At 46.2% G+C, this 24,307-nt stretch overlaps 1 protein-coding gene across 1 annotated transcript in view; it reads right to left on the minus strand.

Moving 5' to 3' along the window:
* Positions 1-1,908: 1,908 nt before the first annotated feature.
* LOC309558533 (uncharacterized protein) overlaps positions 1,909-24,307 on the minus strand; it is a gene marked incomplete at both ends in the record, with an annotated part of 311,122 nt that continues 288,723 nt past the window's right edge. The window contains 2 exons of the mRNA XM_082261613.1: positions 1,909-1,982; positions 21,269-21,535. Coding sequence (XP_082117739.1) covers positions 1,909-1,982; positions 21,269-21,535 — 341 coding nt within the window. The remainder of the gene's footprint in view (positions 1,983-21,268; positions 21,536-24,307) is intronic.

Consider the following 24,307-nt stretch of genomic DNA (forward strand, 5'->3'; position numbering starts at 1 on the left):
AACTGCTTCTCGAAGTCCCCCAAACTAATCTTTTAACACATCACTTGAGGCAGTGCATTTATGCACTGCTCTAAGGATCTTAGCCAGGGTAAGTTGGTCAGAGGGATCATCCGGTTCTGCCATGTCACTACGTGGCTGGGTTGAGCTGTACTGCATCAAAGCAGGGGATACATCCGTCCCCTCTGTCTCCTGCTCCAGTGGTAATGCGCCCTGAGAGTGGTCCATCCCCTCCTCATCTGTCCTCCCCAGGGTGCCTGATAGTTTTTGGGCATAGAATCTCATGTCCCTCGTCTGATCTTTGGGAGTGTGCTTAGCAGGCTTAGGTAGTCTACTTACTGTATCCTTGCTTTTGTCTCCACCATGCGGCGCCCGTTGTGGAAGGGCCGCCGCAGCGCCATTTTGGCTGTTCATCGGTATGGTGTCCATTTTGTTCTTGCCAGTGCCCATGGCTTTGTTTGAAGCTCGGGTGGAGGAGCTGCGGAGGTGGTTTCAGGTATGCAAGGACTCAGATGAGTTGAAATTACGGTGGCAAAGGTGCTGGATACAGGATCGCTGACAGATGGATACCAGGAGCTCTTTGAGAAGCGTCCTCTCACATGCCCTTCCTGGCCACACCCCCCATTTTACAACATTATTCCTTTAAAAACTTGTACATTGTTAAAAACCATCCATCCAATATGGTAACAGGTTAATTGTGTAAATATCTCTAAAGGTAACACTTATCCTGCTAGGCCACAATTCCTAAAACTTTGTTCATACAAATACATGTTATTATACAGTAGATATATTGGATCCAGAATGCAGGAAGACAATGAGATGTCACAATGTGTTTCGCCATTTATTGGCTTCATCAGGAGACCCTAATGTGCCAAGGGACAAATCATGGTTAATTTACGCATATACATAGGTATAACATTTCCCTAATACGAACATGTGACAGTCAAGTACTCATAAATGCATAACCATAACTTTGTATAGCGATGTATCCGAACAGGAAATTACCTACGTCTACTTGGAAAGCAAGAGACACAGTGGGGTCCAAGCGGCAATATAAAGCCCCTAGTAGGTGGCTGATGTCCTAGTGAATCACCAGACAGAAAACTGTAATTTAATCATGTAGAGAAAAAAGAGAAACAATATATAAACTGTAGGAGGAGCGAATATACCTTACTGTAATTTGATGGATAAGAATGTCCACACTCTCAAAGTAATGGACTCTCTTCTGTGCTGTCAATATTGGGCAGTATAAAATAGACTATAACAAGAAAGAAAAAAATGTAAAATAAGTCCTGTAGATGGACCCCAAAAGAGTAAGTCCACAAAGTCAGTCTAAGATAGTGGTCTGAGTGGATTTGCACACAAGAAAAAAAAAAAAAAAAATGCTCGTATATACAGTGAGAAGTCAATCAATAATTGCAGTCCTCTGATGTTCACCCAATATGGTGCCCCAACCCCATCCCAAAGCCGCTCAATCCCTATCTGCACTACCTCTATATTTATTGAGAAGGAAGATGGCCACCAGTCAGGGACTCCTCCTTGCGCCCGCCACACTGACTTCCAGCAATTGAGACTACATTACTGCCAAGGAGTGTTGCCTGACATGTAATGTAAAGTAGATTTCCATTTTGGGTTAAAAAAGCTAAACTATTGTAGAGATTTTGCATCAATAGGAATATCTACCTTATAAAGCAGTTTTGTACTGCGGATCTGCTAATGTTGTATAGGGGAAATTGGAAGGTCTCCATAGAGAAATTGCATTTTATATTGAATATATAAAGACCACAAAATGACTTCTCAGAGGGCCTGGTTATACCCTGTTAATTGTATTGAAAAGGAAGAAATGTTTTCAGATAATCAGTCTGACTTGCAGAGCAGGAATTCCACAGGAACATGGGATACATTTTACATTTACAGAACTTTTAATCTTTCTCTTTGAATCTTTCTTTTTTTCTGCATCAATGACTTTTTCTGCGCCTCTTCTCCTGCAATATGAAGAATACATTCATAATTAAACATTGTTCCTTACATTAATTATAATATACTGTCACCTTCAGTGAGAAAGGTAACATACCTGGCACATTAAAGTGGTATTAAATTAAAAAAAAGTATTATATCACAGTTTATCAGTTATTAAATGTGATGGATGCATGAGTTTTCTTTTATTTATTTTTCTTTCCTTTTTGTACACCTGGTGGTCCTGCTGATGGTTAATCTATTTATCCTGCCAGCAAGTCCGTTATTTTACAACTTCTTTTAACAGATTAAGTGGCAGTTAGAGGGCAGGGACAAACCATTTACCTCTTACAGGGGTGCTTTTATGTAAAATATTTATACCCCCCCCCCAGAAAAAAAAAAACAGTTTGCTGTAACTGCTTAACCACTTAAGTCCGGACACTTTCTCCCCCTTCCAGTCCAGGCCAATATTTGAGCTTTCAGCGCTCTCACACTTTGAGTGACAATTACTCAGGCATGAAACACTGTACCCAAATTACATTTTTATCATTTTTTGAGACAGATAGAGCTTTCTTTTGCTGGTATTTAATCGCCAATTGTTTTTTTATTTTTGCTATGTGCATGCAAAAATACCAAAACATTTGAATAAAAACCCACTTTTTTTCTTAGTTTTTGCATATAAAAAAAATAAAAAAAATGTCATCAAAAAATGTTGCATAATAAAAAAAAAAAAAAATCTTTCTTCATAAAATTTGGCCAACATATATTCTACTACATCCTTTTAGTAAAAATAACCAAAATCAGTGTATATTATTTAGTCTGTGTGAAATTTATTGAGTCTGCAAGCTATGGTATATATATTTGCAAATAAATCAGTCGTGATGTACTGACTGCCTATTTCATTTCTTGAGACCCTAAAATGCCAGAACAGTGCAAATACTCCCCAAATAACCCATTTTTGGAAGGTAGGCAGTCCAACATATTTAGGAAGCGGCATGGTGAGTTTTTTAAAGTTGTAATTTTTTAAAGTTAAATAATTTTTTTTTCCACAAAGTTCTGGTTTGAACTACTATTTCTCACACATGGAAAAGGCATAATTGCAATTGCACAATTCTGCTATGCCTCCTGAGTATGGGGATACCACATGTATGAGACATTTTTTTTACAGCATAGAATGGTCCAAAATCCAAGGAACACATTCAGGCGTTCCAGGGGTATAAATTATGCATAAATTATGCATGTCATTTCCTGACTGCCTATCACATTTTTGAAGGTCCTGAAGCACTAGGACAGTAGAAACAACCACAAATGATCCCATTTTGGAAAGCAAACACCCCAAGGTATTTTTAAGAGGCATGTGGAGTCTTTTGAAGACTTCATTTTTTTGCCACACGATTTTGGAAAATGGGAAAAGAAAATGAAAATAATATTTTCTACACAAAGTTGTCAATTTATTAAGTTATTTTGCACACATAGCATGGGCATACTTAGAATTATACCCCAAAACACATTTTGCTACTCCTCCCATGTAAGGGGCTACCACATGTGTGAGACTTTTTCACAGCCTAGCCACACAGAGGGGCCAGACATCCAAGAAGCACCTTAACCACTTCCAGTCTGGGCCAATTCTTACATTCCTCTCCTACATGTATAAAACATAAATCTTTGCTAGAAAACTACTTGAACCCCCAAACATTATTTTTTTTTTAAGCAAAAGCCCTATAGAATAAAATGGGTGGTGTGGCAAAGTTTTATGGCAGACAGTATTTGCGCAGCTGTTTTTCAAAGGCAAATTTTTTGGAAAAAAAAACACACTATAATGGCTTTTAATGCATAAAAACACAATATAATACCCATTTTTTTTACAAAATATAAAAGTTGATGTTACGCTGAGTAAATATATGGCAAACATATCATGCTTTAAATCTGCACCTGCCCGTGGAATGACACCAAACTGCAGCTTTAAAAGCCTTTACAGGCTACACAGTAGTTCTGGGGCTAGAAGTATTGCTCTCACTCTGATGTTCGCAGTGATACCTCAAATGTGTGGTGCGATTGGCGTTTACATATACGTTTGAGACCCCGCACGCCTTCACATTTCACTCCAGCAGGGGCGGATGGGGGCGCTTTAAATTCTTTTTTTTCCATTTTATTATTTATTTTATTTTAAAAACAAAATATTTTTAATTAACTTTATTGCTATCACAAGGGATGTACAACATTACTTGTGACAGCATGGGCCATGACCCCAAATCTCTCCTCTGGCCTCCAATGCAGCCAATAATCAGAAACAGATCAGTCTGGTCAGCTGCTTTCCCAGTAACAGGCAGGTAAATAAAGAACCAAAATCAGAAGAGGTTAAATCCTTGTCGCTTCTGGTTTCTGACATCACACAGTGGAAGGAAAAACATAAGCTCCTGTCACTGTGTTCCCAGAGCCAGATGCCACTGGTCATTTCCTTTCTGGGTTCCCCAAATGCTCAGGAGAGCACAGTAGAGGCGATGGCGGAGGGGGTGCCTATAAAAGTAATCTGAGTGGCTAAACATACTTTTATCGGTTTCGGAATTGCCGGTAGGTCTCTGGACAGAAAGCGATTAAGGTGTTCTAGGGGCATACATTACATATCTAATTTCCTGGTTATCTACCACATTTTTGGAGCCCCTAGAGAACCAGGACAGCGGAAACAATTGGGGACACTGGTACTGATATGGCGGTTATCAGGACACTGGTATGGAAATGATCAGGACACTGGTATGGGGTATGGCAGTCATCAGGACACTGGTATGACAATGATCAGGACACTGGTATGGGGTATGGCAGTGATCAGTACGCTGGTATAGGATAAGGTGGTGATCAGGATGCTTGTATGGGTTATGGCGGTGATCAGGATACTGGTATGATGTATGGAGGTGATCAGGATGCTGCTATGGGTTATAGCAGTAATCAGGATGCTGATACGGGTTATGATGGTGATTAGGATGTGGTATGGGGGTATTGGGACCCATGGAGAACCAGGACAGTGGAAACAATTGGGGACACTGGCTCTGTTGACACTCGTACTAATGTGGCAGTGATCAGGACACTGGTATGGGGTATGGCGGTGATCAGGACGCTGGTATGAGATATGGCGGTGATCAGGATGCTGGTGCGGGATATGGCATTGATATGGCATTGATCAGGATGCTGGTATATATTATGGCAGTGATCAGGATGCTGGTATGGTGTAAGGCAGTAATCAGGATTCTGGTATGGATTGTAGCGGTGATCAGGACGCTGGTATGGCAAATTATGGTGATCAGGATGCTGGTATGAGTTATGGCAGTAATCAGGATGCTGGTATGGGTTATGATGACGATTAGGATGGTGGTATGGGGTATTGGAACCCCTGGAGAACCAGGACAGTGGAAACAATTGGGAACACTGACTCTGTTGACATTGGTACTGATATGGCAGTGATCAGGACGCTGGTATGGGATAAGGCGGTGATCAGGATGCTGGTATGGGATATGGTGGTGATCAGGATGCTGGTATGGGATAAGGCGGTGATCAGGATGCTGGTATGGGATATGGTGATGATCAGGACACTGGTATGGAGTATGGCGGGGATCAAGATGCTGATACGAGATATAGTGGTGATCAGGGCACTGGTATGGAGTCTGGCGGTGATCAGAAGGCTGGTGTGGGATACAGTGGTGATCAGGATGCTGGTATAGGATATGGGGGTGATCAGAATGATGGTATAGGGCAGGCATCACTAAATGGCGGCCGCGGCCCGTGTCCGGCCCAGGCTACTGCTCTATCTGTACCTCCACGACTGTGCCATTTAGCTGATGCTTTTGTCCACCAGCCTCCGCCACAGTCATTACAGAACAGAGTGGACGGCGGGAGGCGGGACAGTTCTGAACTGCAGGCAGAACCAGCACTGCCTGGAGAGAGGCAGCTGCCTGAATTTCACATTAACCAAGAGGTGATTGGCTGTAAGGAGGCAGTCCTAGCAACCAATCACCAACTTGCTAATATGAAAGGTTAACCCGGCAGCTCCCGCATCCCATCCAGTGCTGCTGTGCCTCTGTTAGGATTGTTACACCTCCTCCTCTCCGCTATGTGTAAGGTAGGAGAGTGAAGGAAAGAAATGACATGGCTGTGAACTTGTGGAGGATGGGGAGCAGGGTCATGTAAAGGGGCAGTGCTGTGTGTGGGAGGAGGGGGGGTCATTTATAAGGGGCGGGGGGATGTGAAGGGGGCAGTGCTGTGGGGTGAATGTAAAGGGGGCGGGGGATGTAAAGGGGGCAGGGGGATGTGAAGGGGGCAGTGCTGTGGGGGGAATGTGAAGGGGCAGTGCTCTAGGGGGAATGTGAAGGGGCAGTGCTGGGGGAGGGGGGATATGAAGGGGGCAGTGGTGTGGGGGGTGACATGTGAAGGGGGACAATGTTGTAGGGGGGTGTGAAGGGGAATGTGAAAGGGGGGACAGTGTTGTTTCGGGGGGATGTGAAGGGGGCAGTCCTGTGGGGGGGGGGGTGTGAAGGGGACAGTGCTGCGGGGGGGATGTGAAGGGGGCAGTGCTGCGGGGGGGTGTGAAGGGGGCAGTGCTGTGGGGGGAAGTGAAAGGGGCAGTGCTGTGGGGATGATATGTGAAGTTTCCCACACATGGAAATTGCATAGTACAAATGCACCATGGAGTTTCTATGTGGCTGCATTTTTAAAAAGATGCCAGGGCCTTTTCCCAGCAGAAAACGCAGGCACAGCAGCCCATTCACCTGAATGGGCTGTGGGGCCTGCACACCTGGGTGGTGTGCAGTCATAGCACAAAAATGCGATTTGGACCTCTGCTGGAAACATTTTTTACTGTTCGGACCTCCATGAATCTTAATTGGGGTATGGCGGAGATCAGGAGACTGGTATGGGATATGGCGGTGATCAGGATGCTGGTATGGGTTATGACAGTGATCAGGATGCTGGTATGGGTTATGACAGTGATCAGGATGCTGGTATGGGTTATGGCAGTGATCAGGATGCTGGTATGGGTTATGACAGTGATCAGGATGGTGGTATGTGGTATTGAAGCCCCTGGAGAACCAGGACAGTTAAAACAATTGGGGACACTGGATCTGTTGACCCTGGTATGGGGTATGGCAGTGATCAGGACACTGGTATGGGGTATGGCAATGATCAGGACACTGGTATGGGGTATGGCGGTGATTAGAACGCTGGTATGGTGTATGGCAAGAGCACTGGTGACAATTGGACAGGTGATAGGGGATGGCTGCACACTTTATTGTTGTAATACTGGAGACACTGGGGCAGTGATTAGGGACACTGGAGCGGACTGGCATTGCACTCTGTGAGTGTACATACAGCCTGACAGACTGCGGCATTGGTTCTCTTTGCTCTCACAGCTGATCTCCATAAGAGCAGAGGGAAACCAATGTTTACAGCTGGTTCCTATTCAGTACTACAGTATGTGATTGCTGTGATTGGACACGATAATCATATGGTACAAGACCACGTGATCACCCGGACACAGACAATCAGATTCGGATGCGCGCTCTGTAAGCTTCTCAGTAGCTGAACCACTTTAGCCTCGGATATTTTACACCTCTTTATGATAAGACCATTTTTTGTGATACAGCACTGCCTTTCTGTAACTGAAAATTGTGCAGTCGTGCGACGCTTTACCCAAATAAAATTGATGTCCTTTTTTCCCACAAATAGAGCTTTCTTTTGGTGGTATTTGATCACTTCTGCGTTTTTTTTATTTTTTGCGCTATAATTTAAAAAAAAAAAAAAAAAAAAACAATATTTTTTTACTTTATGCTATAAAACACATGCAATAAAAAAAATGTAAAAAATCTATTGTTTACATCAGTTTAGGCTAATATGTATTCTGCTACATATATTTGGTAAAAAAAAATCCCAATAAGCGTATATTGATTGGTTAGTTATAGCGTCTACAAACTAGGGGATATTTTTATGGAATTTTTTATTTAATTATTATTATTATTATTTTTTTTTTTTTACTAGTAACGGCGGCGATCAGGGATTTTTAGCAGGACTGCAACATTGCTGCGGACGAATCGGATACCTAACTAACATTTTTGGCACTTTTTGGGGACCAATGACACTAGTACAGTGATCAGTGCTAAAAAATATGCGCTGACACTGTACTAATGACACTGGCAAGGAAGGCATTACCGATAGGAGCGATCAAAGGGTTAAGTGTGCTCCTAGGGAGTGCCTGCTAACTGTGTGGGGTATGGCCTAACTGGAGCAAGACAGAGATCTGTGTTTCTGTTTAGCAGAAACACAAGATCCACATCTTCATCTTGTTTACATAGGCCGACCTCCATTCTGCCCCTCTAGAGAACGATCGACGGGTCTTGGCAGACATCGTGTCCGGCAGGAACCGCTGATTGGCTCCGGATATATTGAATGCTTAAAAAAGTCCCATCTAGACCAGTGGCGGCCCGCCCATAGAGGGCGCAGGGCCCCCCCCAAACGAATCAGAAAAAAAAAAGATTAAATAAAAAAAAAAGTCAAGTTTTCGCCCACTAGGGGTGCCGGACTGTGTGCTGGGTATGGGGGAGGGGGGTTTGACCCCACCCTCACCCGGCAGAGGCGCTGATTGGCGCTCTTCTGGGAGTGTGTCGGGGGGCGCAGAGCAATGCGCCCCGACACACCCCACTTTAACGATGTCCGGGCTGTGATTGGCCCCGGCGTCACGATCACCTTCCGTTCCCGCCCGCGGCCCGGCAAAGAGAGAGGGAGAGGAACAACGAGGGAGAGCCGCGTGACCAGTACCGGCGGCTCGCTCGGCTGTGTAAGTGTCCCGGCCGGGAGCAGTGCTGTACACCGCACCAGGAGAGGAGAGGGCTGCCTACACCGGACACCTTCTTCCACCCCGACCCCCAGACATGCAGCCGCCCCCGTCCAGGCTGAGGAGTAGCAAGAGGAGGAGATGAGGCTCCGAGTCCGCACAGTGTAGTCCCGCCGCCGCTCCGGCCGACTCAGAGGAGCATGCCACGCAGGTAAGTGACAGGCAGTGTTCAAGTGTTCTGACACTGTCTGCTTTGAAGGGGGCACGCACGCTGCATTGGGGACATGTATGCTGGTCACTGCATTGATTGGAGGCACGCACGCTAAACTCTGCATTGGGGACATGTATGCTGGTTACTGCATTGATTGGAGGCACGCACGCTAAACTCTGCATTGGGGACATGTATGCTGGTCACTGCATTGATTGGAGGCTTGCACGCTAAACTCTGCATTGGGGACATGTACACTGGTCACTGCATTGGAGGCACGCACACTAAACTCTGCATTGGGGACATGTATGCTGGTCACTGCATTGATTGGAGGCACGCACGCTGAACTCTGCATTGGGGACATGTATGCTGGTCACTGCATTGATTGGAGGCATGCACACTAAGCTCTGCATTGGGGACATGTATACTGGTCACTGCATTGATTGGAGGCAGGCACGCTAAACTCTGCATTGGGGACATGTACACTGGTCACTGCATTGGAGGCACGCACGCTAAACTCTGCATTTGGGACATGTATGCTGGTCACTGCATTGATTGGAGGCACGCACGCTAAACTCTGCATTGGGGACATGTATACTGGTCACTGCATTGGAGGCACGCACGCTGATCTCTGCATTGGAGACATGTACACTGGTCACTGCATTGAAAGGGGGCATGTATACTGGTCACTACATTGAAAGGGGGAATGTACGCTGGTCACTGCATTGAAAGGGGGCCTGTACTGTGGGGTTTGTGCTAGGGGGTCTGTACTGTGGGATTAGTGCTAGGGGGCCTGTACTGTGGGATTAGTGCTAGGGGGCCTGTACTGTGGGATTAGTGCTAGGGGGTCTGTACTGTGGGGTTTGTGCTAGGGGGCCTGTACTGTGGGGTTTGTGCTAGGGGGTCTGTACTGTGGGATTAGTGCTAGGGGGCCTGTACTGTGGGATTAGTGCTAGGGGGTCTGTACTGTGGGGTTTGTGCTAGGGGGCCTGTACTGTGGGGTTTGTGCTAGGGGGTCTGTACTGTGGGATTAGTGCTAAGGGGCCTGTACTGTGGGGTTTGTGCTAGGGGGCCTGTACTGTGGGGTTTGTGCTAGGGGGCCTGTACTGTGGGGTTTGTGCTAGGAGGTCTGTACTGTGGGGTTTGTGCTAGGGGGCCTGTACTGTGGGGTTTGTGCTAGGGGGTCTGTACTGTGGGGTTTGTGCTTGAGGGGTTTCTGCTTGAGGGATTTGTGCTACGGGGTCTGTACTGTGGGGTTTGTGTTTGAGAGGTTTTTGCTGGGGGGGTTTGTACTGTGGGGTTTGTGCCACTCTCAGTCAGTGCATCCCATAGTAGGGTGTCTCTCCCAGTATATCCCATAATAGGGCCCCTGCTCCCTATTATGGGATATACTAGTACTGATGGACCCCTTAATATGTGATATATTGGGAGAATTTGTTCACGCACGCAAAATACAGGGGGCAAAATGGGTGGAGTCTATAAGGGGTGTGGCTTCTGAGAAATGGGAGGGGTCAAAATGGAAAGGCGAGGTCTTGCGCCACACCATCTTAAAACTTCACCGGACGCCACTGATCTAGACACGTTTAGGCCCCTTTCAGAAGGAGCAGAATCCTTCCAAGCAGATCCACCTGCTCAGCAGGAGAGCTCTCCACTGATCCCCACTGAACAGGCAGATGACAGGTCCGTGTTCCCTCTGCTAAGCAGAGCTGACATGGACACAGTCCACTGTTCTCTATGAGGCGGTCAGATGAGAACGTACTGCATGCCTGTTTCCATCCGACTGTCATCAGATTTGCTAGATGGATGGCGAACGTATCCCCATCCGTCTGTTTTTAGCGGACCAAATTGGATCGGATGCTGGCAAGTGACAGCGGACACATGTCCACTGACATCTGCCGCCCCATAGAGAACAATGGGTGGTCGGATCAGGTCCGCCTGAAAAACAGACAGGCGGATCCGATCAGTCTGCTGGTCTGAAAGGAGCCTTACTTTTGCCATTGCTTTGTCTACTTTATCTTTATCTATTATTTGTCTACTACGAAAAAGAAAAGAATGCAGCTGCCACATCTAAGGATTCATAAGCTGCAATATACTCCATATTTGTCCTGAAATTAAATATGCTTTAAATGTATATAAAAGCAAATACATACAGGTAGGATGTAAACTTTGGCCCAAAAATAGGACCACAACTTAAAAACATTATTATTATTTTTTTTACCAAAGTCTCTATTTAAAATTCAGTAAAACTTTCCATCTTACCTTCATTCTGAATTCCTACTTCTAAGTTAGATCCTTCTGGCCAGAATCCTCTTCCACATTTTTTTCTGTGACTTCCTCAAAATTACCTGTTGTAGGTACAAGATAAATAATGACATTATTACATGTATATGTGAAGTTTCATAAGTCTGTGATTTAAAGTGTATGCATTGTCAAAACATTTTGGTTTGGATAGAGTAGAAAATGGTTCAAACCACTGTCAATGTATTGTTTGTGTCTAGTTGAGGGATTTTTTTAAAAGGAAACTTCTACAATGTGAGCTGAATTCCCCTTATAGACAACTGTCATCGGAGCAGTTGTTGGAAGATTTCCCCTCACCTTTTGCTCTAGTGCATGGGTGTCCAACCTTTTGGCTTCTCTGGGCCACAATGAGTGTAGAGAAATTTTCTCTCGGGCCGCATATAAAACATATACTATAGTTAAGGTATATAAGTAATAAAATGCCGCCGCGCCCTTCCCGTGCCGCCGTGCCCCCCGCACTAATTTAACATAACTAGAGGATGATCAAATGAAAGGGAATCAGTATGCAGAGGTTTACTTCTTCTGAGAGATCATAAAGGAACACTCTAACCACCATGACCACTTCAGTGATTTGGAGTGGTCATGGTGGTAGGAGTCAAAAACACTGCACATGCTCGCCCCCCCCCCCCTCCAAGGCAGCCTCTTCCTACAGTTGAAAGCTGCTGTGGGCGTGCCCCCGACCCGACTTCCTTCCTCTCCAGCAAAAAAAATAAAGTTGACAGGGGGCAGTTTCTGCCTCATGTAATGGTCACCAGTACAAAAAGCTAGGGCGTATCTCCTCAGTCAGACACAGAAAGCAATACAAACTTATCAGGGGTCATTGTCCTTCCCTACACTATCCAAAAAAAAAAAAGCAAATGTTTTAGCTAGTGATAAACTTGAAGTAGGTCTGATAATGAAAGACCGGACTGTCAGACTCAATCTTGAGAGGCTTGATCTTCATATGATTTGGTCATATACACTGATTGCCAAATCCTTATAATAGGATTGTTTGCAACCCCTTTCAAAGGAATGAAGACATGGAACTGCATGCACCATAGGGGTGGTTATTTTGCAGGAAATTCTATTCATTGCCTGTCTATTCACTACCTGGCATGCCAGAGCATAAAGCCCTGGATAGTGATCTGGTCTTCTTCAGGGACAGACGGACTGCTGCTGTATTAGTAAGATCGCCATTCACCAGACCACAAGGTGAAATTGCCTTGAATCACCATTTTTTCCCTCCAAAGTTAAAACCTGCTGCAACCAATCTGAGGGAGCTGGTGAGCGAGTGATTGATCCATTACTGTCCTATTTGTTGACATTGCACAGACTTTTGTGAACCTTGACCATCTTTTGCCTTTCCCAAATTTAGCATTTGCACACTAGCAAGCATCACTAGTCCTATTTAGCCAGAGCCTATATCCCAGAACTTGAAGTCAATATCTGGCCCCTCCCACTCCAGTGCCCTAAGAAACCCTCCAAAAGGGGACCCTGACTATGGGCCCTGGCATTTGAGGGAACTACGAGCATTCAGGAAGATGCCCTGTTATATAATGGAATATATTATATTCTTACCACATTTATCAGTAAAGGAAGCCATGATGGTGTCTGCCAACATGAAGCTGAGTGAGTAGTGTTGAGCGAACACGGACTGTATTATTCGTGTTCGTACCGAATAATTGGATTTTTGTTACCCGAACACGAACACGGACACTTTACTGTATATTCGGGTAAAAATCCGTGTTCGGTCGTTTTATTTCCGGGTTTTGCATGCTTTGGCGCTCTTTTCATGGCGGGCTTTCAACAGCCAATCAACAATCGTTTAACTGGTGTGCCTCAAGCCATCCCAGCCATGCCTGCAAATGTCTCAGTAGCTGTGATTGGCCGTCTGAAGCATGTGACCAAGTCTTTATAAGTTCGAGGCAGCCGCAGCGGCGTCATTATGCTGCTTAGATCAGGGACAGAGCACACATCAACGTGCTGGCTGCTGATTAGGGAAAGATAGGCAGGAAAAAACCATTTGTGTCCAGATAGAATTGAGGGACAGGTCGGAGTGTTTAGGCAGGGCGAGTTGTAGGCATTTTAGGGATAGAGTCTGCTGAATTATAGGGTCAGTGTGTTCTACAAACTACAATCGATATTGCTGTGTGGGGTGGGGTCTGCACTTAGTTCTCCTGATCTACGATCTCTTCTCAATCCTGTTAGGGACAGAGTCTTCTGAATTTTAGGGAAAGTGTGTTCTACAAACTACAATCGATATTGCTGTGTGGTGTGGGATAGGAGATAGGCAGGTGTCAGTGATCCACATCCATTTTTCTGTGTGTGGGCTGCAGTGAACACAATCTTTTTGGGGTGCAGTGAACACAATCCTTTTGGAGTGCAGTGAACAAAATCTTTGGGGGGTACAGTGAACACAATCTTTGTGGGGTGCAGTGAACAAAACCTTTGTGGGGGTACAGTGAACACAATCTTTGTGGGGTGCAGTGAAGACAATCCTTGTGGGGTGCAGTGAAGACAATCCTTGTGGGGTGCAGTGAACAAAATCTTTGGGGGGTACAGTGAACACAATCTTTGTGGGGTGCAGAGAAGACAATCCTTGTGGGGTGCAGTGAACAAAATCTTTGGGGGGGTACAGTGAACACAATCTTTGTGGGGTGCAGTGAACAAAACCTTTGTTGGGTGCAGTGAACACAATCTTTGTGGGGTGCAGTGAAGACAATCCTTGTGGGGTGCAGTGAAGACAATCCTTGTGGGGTGCAGTGAACAAAATCTTTGGGGGGTACAGTGAACACAATCTTTGTGGGGTGCAGTGAACAAAACCTTTGTGGGGTACAGTGAACACAATCTTTGTGGGGTGCAGTGAACAAAACCTTTGTGGGGTACAGTGAACACAATCTTTGTGGGGTGCAGTGAAGACAATCCTTTTGGAGTGCAGTGAACACAATCTTTGTGGGGTACAGTGAACACAATCTTTGTGGGGTGCAGTGAACAAAACCTTTGTGGGGTACAGTGAACACAATCTTTGTGGGGTGCAGTGACGACAATCCTTGTGGGGTGCAGTGAAGACAATCCTTGTGGGGTGCAGTGAACAAAATCTTTGGGGGGTACAGTGAACACAATCTTTGTGGGGTGCAGTGAACAAAACCTTTGTGGGGTACAGTGAACACAATCTTTGTGGGGTGCAGTGAACAAAACCTTTGTGGGGTACAGTGAACACAATCTTTGTGGGGTGCAGTGAAGACAATCCTTTTGGAGTGCAGTGAACACAATCTTTGTGGGGTACAGTGAACACAATCTTTGTGGGGTGCAGTGAACAAAACCTTTGTGGGGTACAGTGAACACAATCTTTGTGGGGTGCAGTGAAGACAATCCTTGTGGGGTGCAGTGAAGACAATCCTTGTGGGGTGCAGTGAAGACAATCCTTGTGGGGTGCAGTGAACAAAATCTTTGGGGGGTACAGTGAACACAATCTTTGTGGGGTGCAGTGAACAAAACCTTTGTGGGGTACAGTGAACACAATCTTTGTGGGGTGCAGTGAACAAAATCTTTGTGGGGTACAGTGAACACAATCTTTGTGGGGTGCAGTGAAGACAATCCTTTTGGAGTGCAGTGAACACAATCTTTGTGGGGTACAGTGAACACAATCTTTGTGGGGTGCAGTGAACAAAACCTTTGTGGGGTACAGTGAACACAATCTTTGTGGGGTGCAGTGAACACAATCTTTGTGGGGTGCAGTGAACAAAACCTTTGTGGGGTACAGTGAACACAATCTTTGTGGGGTGCAGAGAAGACAATCCTTTTGGGGTGCAGTGAACACAATCTTTGTGGGGTACAGTAAACACAATCTTTGGTGGGTGCAGTGAACAAAACCTTTGTGGGGTACAGTGAACACAATCTTTGTGGGGTGCAGTGAACAAAACCTTTGTGGGGTACAGTGAACACAATCTTTGTGGGGTACAGTGAACACAATCTTTGTGGGGTACAGTGAACACAATCTCATACTTCTGAAGCTTTGAGGGTGCTGCCTGTTCTATACTCCTCCTCCTCCTCCTCCTCCTCATCCATCCTTTTAGGTGTACAAACAATAGTAATTGGGGCCTAGTGTGCTTCTGTACGTGTGAAAAACATACACTTTTTTTTGATCATATTTCCTATTCCGCTATTCACTAAAAACCTTTGGGGCTCAATTAAATTGCGGAATAGTCTGTGTCGGTACGTGTGAGATCCACCTTTCCAAGTTTTTGGGGTTCATCTCATACTTCTGAAGCTTTGAGGGTGCTGCCTGTTCTATACTCCTCCTCCTCCTCCTCCTCATCCATCCTTTTAGGTGTACAAACAATAGTAATTGGGGCCTAGTGTGCTTCTGTACGTGTGAAAAACATACACTTTTTTTTGATCATATTTCCTATTCCGTTATTCAATAAAAACCTTTGGGGCTCAATTAAATTGCGGAATAGTCTGTGTCGGTACGTGTGAGATCCACCTTTCCAAGTTTTTGGGGTTCATCTCATACTTCTGAAGATTTGAGGGTGCTGCCTGTTCCATACTCCTCTTCCTCATCCTCCCTTTAGGGTAGGAAAAAATTTAATCGGGCCTAGTCTGTGTTTGTACGTGTGAGATACACAGTTTTTTATCCTATTCCGCTATTCAATACACACCCTTTTGGTGTAAAAAACATTAAATTGCGGCATAGTTTGCATATTTGACATTTGCATATATTGTGCCTTGTTGCGCTGTTTTGAGTACTCCACCAACATGGCCAGTGGCAATGACGCCGTTCTCAGCTTAACTATCCCACTTCTATGCCTCCTTGAAAAAACAATTCGGGCGATGATGGAAGAGGATGTGGCACAGGATGAGGAGGAGGAGGAGGAGGATGAAGAGGTAACATTTCAAAGGCTTTCAGGGCAGTCATTCGCAAGGGGCTCCGAGGGTGGGTTCCTGCACACACAAACGCCAGGGACACAATTGTCCAGCAGGGGCACAGTTCTGGAGGATGAGGAGGATGAGGAGGAGCTGGAGGAGGAGATGGAACCATGTTCACAGCAGGGTGGCACCCAGGCCAGCTCATGGCCATCACTGGTGCATGGCTGGGGGGATACAGAGGACACGGACGATACACCTCCCACAGAGGACAGCCTTTCGTCGCCTCTGGGCAGCCTGGCACACATGAGCGATTACATGCTGCAGTGTCTCCACAACGACCGCCGAGTTGCCCACATTCTAACTTGTGCTAATTACTGGGTGGCCACGCTGCTGGATCCCCGTTACAAGGACAACGTACCGTCCTTAATTCACTCACTGGAGCGCGATCGCAAGATGCGCGAGTACAAGCGCACGCTGGTAGACGCGATGCTGCTGGCATTCCCATCTGACAGCGGGGCCACAGTAGAAGCACAAGGCAGAGGAGGAGGAGGAAGAGGTCGCCAACGCAACCAGGGCACCGCCAGCACCTCAGAAGGCAGGGTTAGCATGGCCGAAATGTGGAAAAGCTTTGTCAGCACGCCACAACAAACAGCAGCACCAGCAGCTCATATGGAACGTCTTAGCAGGAGGCAGCATTTTACCAACATGGTGGAGCAGTATGTGTGCACACGCCTACATGTAGTGAATGAGGGGTCTGCCCCCTTCAACTTCTGGGTCTCCAAATTGGGCACATGGCCTGAGCTTGCCCTTTACGCCTTGGAGGTGCTGGCGTGCCCTGCAGCCAGTGTATTATCTGAACGGGTATTTAGCACGGCTGGGGGTGTTATAACAGACAAGCGCAGCCGCCTGTCCAGAGACAATGTGGACAAGCTCACGTTCATTAAAATGAACCAAGCATGGATCCCACGGGACTTTTCCGTACCTTGTGCAGAATAGCAATGGATACCGACCTTACCCAGCCATTGTTCCATTTTTGCTCTTTCTCACTCTTTTGGGGTGTACCCTCATTTAAAATTTGTGAAAAGAAGCAGTGTTGGCTACCTCGTCCTCCTCCTCAGGGCCAGATTAACGTAGGGGCTATCGGAGCTGCAGCTCCATGCAGGCCCCTACCTTTTATATAGGCCCCGGGTTGGCCATATTCACTGTGACCGCTCTTCTGTCACTTGTAAACACAGAAGTCTGGCTTCTATGCTCGCTTCCCCAGGCAGCACCCTCAGAACCTCCCCACACAGCGCGAAGGCCGGGTTTATGGGCTTCAGAGACAGCATCCCATGTTGAATTAGGCATGCATGGCTGCACCCTTCCTCCTCTGGGTGCATGCCAAGGCACGGCCCTTAAGGCCCTTCAAAATCCTCAGCACCAAGACCATGATGCTCTTAATCCGGCCCTGGTCCTCCTCCACCGCCGCTTCCACCTACACCGCCCATAGGTGTGCGCAGCCTATTGCATTAGGATGTGCACCCCAAAGTTGAAATACACATGCATGTGTTTGCCTACATGTACATGGCCCCGATACATTACTCTCCCTGCTGGCAAAGAGAAATAGAGCAGAGCAGGTGCGAGGGAGATCTTTCCCATCTCCTCACTGGCAAACAGAGCGATAATGCTATGTGCCCTAGGTGATTAGGGTGTGCCCAGGTACACCAGGCACACCCTGTGCGCACGCCTATGACACCGCCACATCCACCACCACCTCAACCTCCCTCCTACTCCATATGGGCCTCGTCCTTCAGAGATGAAGAACATTGTTTTATTTTTCTGTTTTTTTTTTGTTGTTTTAAGTTATTTCCCTATCCACATTTGTTTGCAGAGCACTTGCCATGCTCTTAACTACGTTTTGCTGCCATTTGCAGCACTCTAGCCCTTTCCATTGGTGTTTTAGAGCCATTTTAGTGCCTTAAAGTTCGGGTCCCCATTGACTTCAATGGGGTTCGGTGTCCGGGAAAAGTTCGGTAAAAGTCCGGGACACGGACCCGGACTTTTTTTTAAAGTTTGGCCGAACCCGTCGAACACGGACATCTAGGTGTCCGCTCAACCCTATCAGTGAGAATACGGATGTGGAAAAAAAAGCTGGTTAATGAGATTTGGACAGCCCTGGATCTTCTTGAATATTGGGGTACTGGTGCCGGTCGGATTGTCTGGGGTGGGAAATTCCTTTGACTGCTAGTCATACTGATAAGATTTGTCTAGGGGGCTAGCTGTTAATTAATTTACTGTTTAATTAGATCACTGGTAGTTGTTAATTGGATTTCTGTGTAATTAGATCACTGTTAAAGTTTGCATTGTTCATGTGTTGACTGCCCCTATTTTGAAGTGTATAAAAACCTGTATTTCTGTTCAAAAAACAGTCATTCCTTTGGTTTTATCCCAACATCTTGTCTGTGTACGATGCCTGGGGTAAAGGGCTGGTATTATCGCTCTGCTGAAAGGATTTGGAAGGCAGGAGGCACGGTTTGGCGGAGGCACCCAGGCAGGGTGCCAGGCGGTCTGTCACAGGCAGTTACCATTACTTTGCAATCCTCTTTTATGAAAGGACTAGGCTTATCTCCCGCATCACTGAGGGAGTTGGGACTTGCAGTTCTACTTCTCTTCTCTTTCCCCCAGTCCCATTCAGTCTCTTCCTCCGACTTCCACACATCAATGCCCTCTTCCAGGGACCCAAACTGACATTGGAAAAGGGGCGACCCTATGTCAATGACTCCAGCCTCTTCCTCACTGGACACACTAGAGGCCTTCTTCTCTGGAGCCCACTGACTCCCCTCTGCCACTTTAAGAGCGGGATTTTCTACCATTGTTTTGCCCCCACAAACAACCGCTGTTTGGCCCTCACAATCTGCGTACATATCACCCGTGAGATATGGGTCTCCCTGGCTTGACACACTGTAGTGCAGGTCTTTGTCGCTGGTCCCGGCCCCAGCAGTGCTTTCAGCACTCCTCTTCCTCTGCCCACAGGGATCCCCATTGCGGAGGCCAGCAACTCTCGAGTGACTCCTGTCTCCCAACTCACACTCAGTCTTCCGGGCTGACAGTCGCTCTGCACTGCATGCAACAGCATGTCACCGCAATGCCCACACTGACTCCATGCCTGCAGCTGCATAGATACATTCAAGCACTGGCTACATACCAGCCTGAGGTACTCCTCGTCTCCTCCGCTGCACAGGGCCAGTCTTCCTGCAGGCACCAATCGCACTCCTGTATCCCACAGGGTCAAATTTGGTGACTCAGTCCGCTCAGCACGTACTCCGCCAACACGTGGGATAGCCCCTGCTCCCCGGCTCACTCCGGCCCCACCATCTTGCTCCCCCACACACGTGTCTGCTCCTCAGCTACACCCGATGGTGGAAGTGATGTCTCAGCTCTCTTCCTCCACTCAGATTGGCAGCTCGCAGGCGGCGACTCCACCCTTGACTCCAGAATAGCTGACTCTATGGCGGTGGCTCCTCCTGCGAGGCAGATCTCTTTAGTGCACGCTTTCCTGCGCGGTGCAGTAACCCCTTCGCTGCTGCCAAAACTGGGCCCAGCCGACCAGAATGGTACTGCGTTGCCGACTTTGTTCACTGACACTGACACACATCTGCTTCTTCTGTTTGTACTTGAGCCTCAGTTGCGCTTTTTCCTTTACAAGCCAACCGATCTCCTGTACTGCCACTGAAAATTGTCCCAATGTCATCAACTGCACAGCCAACATTTTTCTTCACAGTACATGTACAGACATGACCCCTGACGTGCTGATCCCTGCGTTCCGATCACTGCTTTCTCCATCTACACTTGAAAGCACACTTGCACTGATTACTGTAAAGCAGACACAGTTCTCCTGTACAATACAGCACATCCTTTCTCCATCAACACTCCAGCACTTTACTTGGAACATGGCATTACTTGGTGCAACTACTCGGCAGTTTCCGGTAGCAACCGTTACTGTAACCCAGGGGCACATCACAGGCGAGCCCCTAAATGTAGGACTGCCTTCGCAGGAACTGCTGGATATTGTTTTGACAGGCTCCCCTGGTTACCAGCACACGGTTATAATTAAAGTTCCTGAATCCCTCCTTTAGAATAAAGTCTAGGGGTGTCGTTTTTTTTGTTGTTTATTTTGTAATTGGGATAGGAGAAGGGAAAATTGGGATACTCCAACTGAACTGTTCACATAGATGAGGACTTCTACCTTCATAACTTCCTAAGTCATTAGGAACAGCCAGGCTGTTAATCCACACTGCCACAAGTGTAGATGGGGTTAAGTCTCTTGCTCACATCACTCTCTGACAAGATGACTTGGTGAACGATATCTTATCTTCAGGACACTCTCATTAGCATCCCCTTTCAGATGATACCTGTCTACTGACTATCCTAGGAGCAGGGGTGGCCCCCTCAGGTCAGGCCCCTTTAACACTTTAGATTCTGTACTCACTCTACTGTAGAGACACATCTGTACTCATTGTACTGTAGAGACAGATCCTCCAGTGTCTCCCCTCTCAGTGAGCTTCCCTGGACCTCTGGGTTTAGCTCCTCACCCTCCCTCCGGGACTCCGCTCCCCACGAAAGACCTCGAGCACATGTGCTCCTGGCTTTTTTACAGTATCCCAACATGCACCAAGGCGACTTTCCCTCTGCCAATAGTCAGGACTGCATCCAAAGTCCATGCACCCATTCGTCAGGTTTCCTCCCACTGTCCAACATGCCTCCCTTTTGGACCAGTGTGAAACACTCTCTAGACAGAATGAGTTGCACTCTGAGCACAATGAGCAGACCTCACTAATAGATCCTGCTCTCTAGTAGGTAGAGAACAATATAGATTTACCTGCAGCCCCTTTGGTGAGCAGACAGAGCTCAAACTATACTTTCTCACTAGCACCTACCTAGGAGGGTGCTACATCATGATGGGACATTTTTTTTTTAAATACCTTAGTCAGAAGAAAAATACCACATTGTGGCCATTAAATGCTGCTTACGATCATATGAGATAATTATATAACACAAAATACAGGGGCTGTGTGAATGCTTGTGACACTAGTACAGTGAAGTATTCATACATAGACCCTTTAGAAAAAGTTCTCATATAGGACAAAAATTTGCAAGGATTTCTTTACCTGTCACTTGGTTAAAGACTCTCTCCATTGGTGATACCATTGACTCGTGCTGGACTGTAATTGTTTGCAGTTTATTGTCATTAAGCTTGTTAGAGGTGACAGAGCAGGTTAAAGTGTAGGTACCATCACTCCCAGCAATCGGCTCAGATTCAAATACTTTACAATGTTTGGTTCGGCTCCATGTCACCTCAATCTTCTTTGGGTAGAAATGTGAAATCTCTGCTGTTAAAGTGTAGCCATCAGGTCTCATAGTCACAATAGGGATCCCTAGATGCAAAATATAAATGTAAACATTTTAATGATTGGAAAGGATTGTGTTCCTTCCAACAGCAGAACATTTTAAAAGACAACTGCACCTTTGTAATAAAAATTGTTATTGTAATTAGCATAAGGCCTTGTGCACACAGATGTCTAAAGCAGACTTTCTCAAACTTATCAACACTGAGGAACCCTTGAAATAATTTTCGAGTCTCATGGAACCCCTGTTAAAAATGACTATATCTATGTAGCACTGCCCCCTAGAAGACTGCTGAGAATTACACCTTCTGGATTCCCCTGGGTTACCCTTAGCAAAGGACAGCAGATAACAGCATTAAAAGTTATTGTCTGAGTCAATAATCAATCCAGGGGAAGTTGTTTTTTTGTGGATTTATTGAGAACTTGGATAGGAGAAGGGATGAGTGGGATACTCCAACTATTAACTATTCACAGTCTGAAGGACAGCTAACTTGTTGAATGCGCAAGGCCGAAGGGATAGGAGAAGGGAATATTGGGGATATTCTCTTCTCCTAGTTCTTTCCTCCAGTGTGCCAGGAACTACTTTTAAATGACTTTTAAATGCTCCTGAGTAAATACTCTCTTCAGGGTTCTGAAACGGGCACCCCCTCTTCTCTCTATGCTGGTGTGCTGACACCCGTCCGCTGACCTTAACTTCAGGAATGGTCCCCTTCCTGGCAGACCCCTGGGCAAGTTCCTCTGTACTCACGGACACTGTTTTTCCAGAATCACTGTTGCCTCCAAACTCCCCTTGTCAGCATCCACTGGACCTCTGGGTTCAGCCACACCTCCAGGTTCACCAGGCTGACTGCCTGTGACCACCTTTCACAGCTGCAAAGGATAAACAGCCGTACCCTCCTTCTGGGACTTGGCTTCCCGCCCAAAGACCCCCTGCCACATGTGCCCTTGACTTTTATAGCCTATGTGTGTCTATGTGTGTCACTGGCTGTATTTCCTCCACTGTCCAACAGGCCTCCCCATTGGATACAGTAGGAACACTCTCTCAGACCAGATGAATCACACATGGACATATACAACAGGCATAACTAATGATCAGGTTCCCCTGATAAGCAGACAGAGCAAACTATACTTTACCTGCCTAGCACCTACGTATCTAGGAGGGTGCTACATCTACAACTCATGATACATTAGTGTGATAGTTAGTGGGAAGAATACTCCTTACATGTGTGGTCATTGGAAAGGGTTTCCTCCTTACAGATAGCTAAAAAGATCAATGGTGTCACTGTAAACTTATCAAAGAGCCCCTAGCAACCATTGGAGGAATAAAAAATGTATAGAGTAGGGCAAAATAAGGAAAGATAATGCTCTGCTCTTCACATATATTTTGTGCGGTTATCAACCCTAGGGTCCCACGGAACCCTGGTTGAGAAAAAGTGTTAACCTCTTAAGCCCCAGCCCTATTTCGGACACTTTCTGTTTACAAGTTAAAATCAGTATTTTTTCCTAGAAAACTACTTAGAACCCCCAAACATTATATATATTTTTTTAGCAAAGACTCTGGAGGATAAAATGTCGGTCATTGTAATATATTTTATCACGCGGTATTTGCGCAGCGGTCTTTAAAATGCCATTTTTTTGGAAAATTTTTGAAAAATCACATCTCACTGCATTTAAAAAATATTAAACAGTAAAGTTAGCCCATTTTTTTTTTTATATTGTGAAAGATGATGTCACGCCGGGTAAATAGATACCCAACATGTTACGGTTTAAAATTGCGCCCCCCCCCCCCCCCCCGTGGGATGGCGACAAACTACGGTCAATAGAGATCTCAATAGGCGACGCTTTACATTTTTTTAACGGTTACCAGTTTAGAGTTAGAGTGTAGCTCTTTTTTTTTAAATTATTGCCCACGCTCTGGCAATCGCGGCGATACCTCACATGTGTGGTTTGAACAGCGATTTCATTCGCGGCTCGACTTCCGTATACGTTTTTTTTTGTGCGCGAGCTAACGGTGATGGGGGAGGCTAAAATGTTTTTTTTTTCCTATTTATTTTATTTTTTTTTTTAACTTTATTACAGGTTTTTTTTTTTTTTAAATCTGATCACTTTTATTGCTGTCACAAGCAATGTAAACATCCCTTGTGACACCAATATGCAGTGACAGGTACTCTTTATGGAGGGATCGAGGGTCTAAAAGACCCTAGACCCCTCCACTACACTTTCATGTATGCAAAACACTGAAAACTGCGTTTTGGCATACAGCCGTTTTTTAAATCTGCCGCCTTTTGCAGCAGAGTAACCCGGAAGTGACATCATGGACGCCGCCTCCGGGTTACGTTATCGGAGATCCGATCAAAGCCATTTCCGGCTTTGATCGGGACTCCGTCTAGCCGGTGGACATGCCGTCTGGGTGCTCGGGGCTCCGGATGGGACGGGAGCCCCGAGCAAAGTCGCGGAAGGCGGCGGGAGGGGGGGTCGATCGAGCGGCTCCCGAGCCGCATCGTCGTTACCGACGGAAAGCCGACCATCAGCTGTTAACCACGGTACCGGGATGGTGTCTCTAGCTAGAGGCATCATCCCGGTATACTACCGCAAAGTCTGCCGACGTAGATCTACGTTACTATGCAGTAAGTGGTTAAAGTGTCAAATTCCCAGTGCTTTCCTGCTCCTGGGTAGCTGCAGGTGGAACATACAGCTGACCATACAAGTGAATAGCTGTACGTCTTCATACTCATGTAAATGCCAATGTTCCTGTGCATGCACATATTGTGTATTTAGTAACACATGAAACGTATGCAGGGC

The sequence above is a fragment of the Pelophylax lessonae genome (genome assembly GCF_965119305.1).
Source record: "Pelophylax lessonae genome assembly, chromosome: 6".
In the NCBI taxonomy this organism is placed as follows: domain Eukaryota; kingdom Metazoa; phylum Chordata; class Amphibia; order Anura; family Ranidae; genus Pelophylax; species Pelophylax lessonae.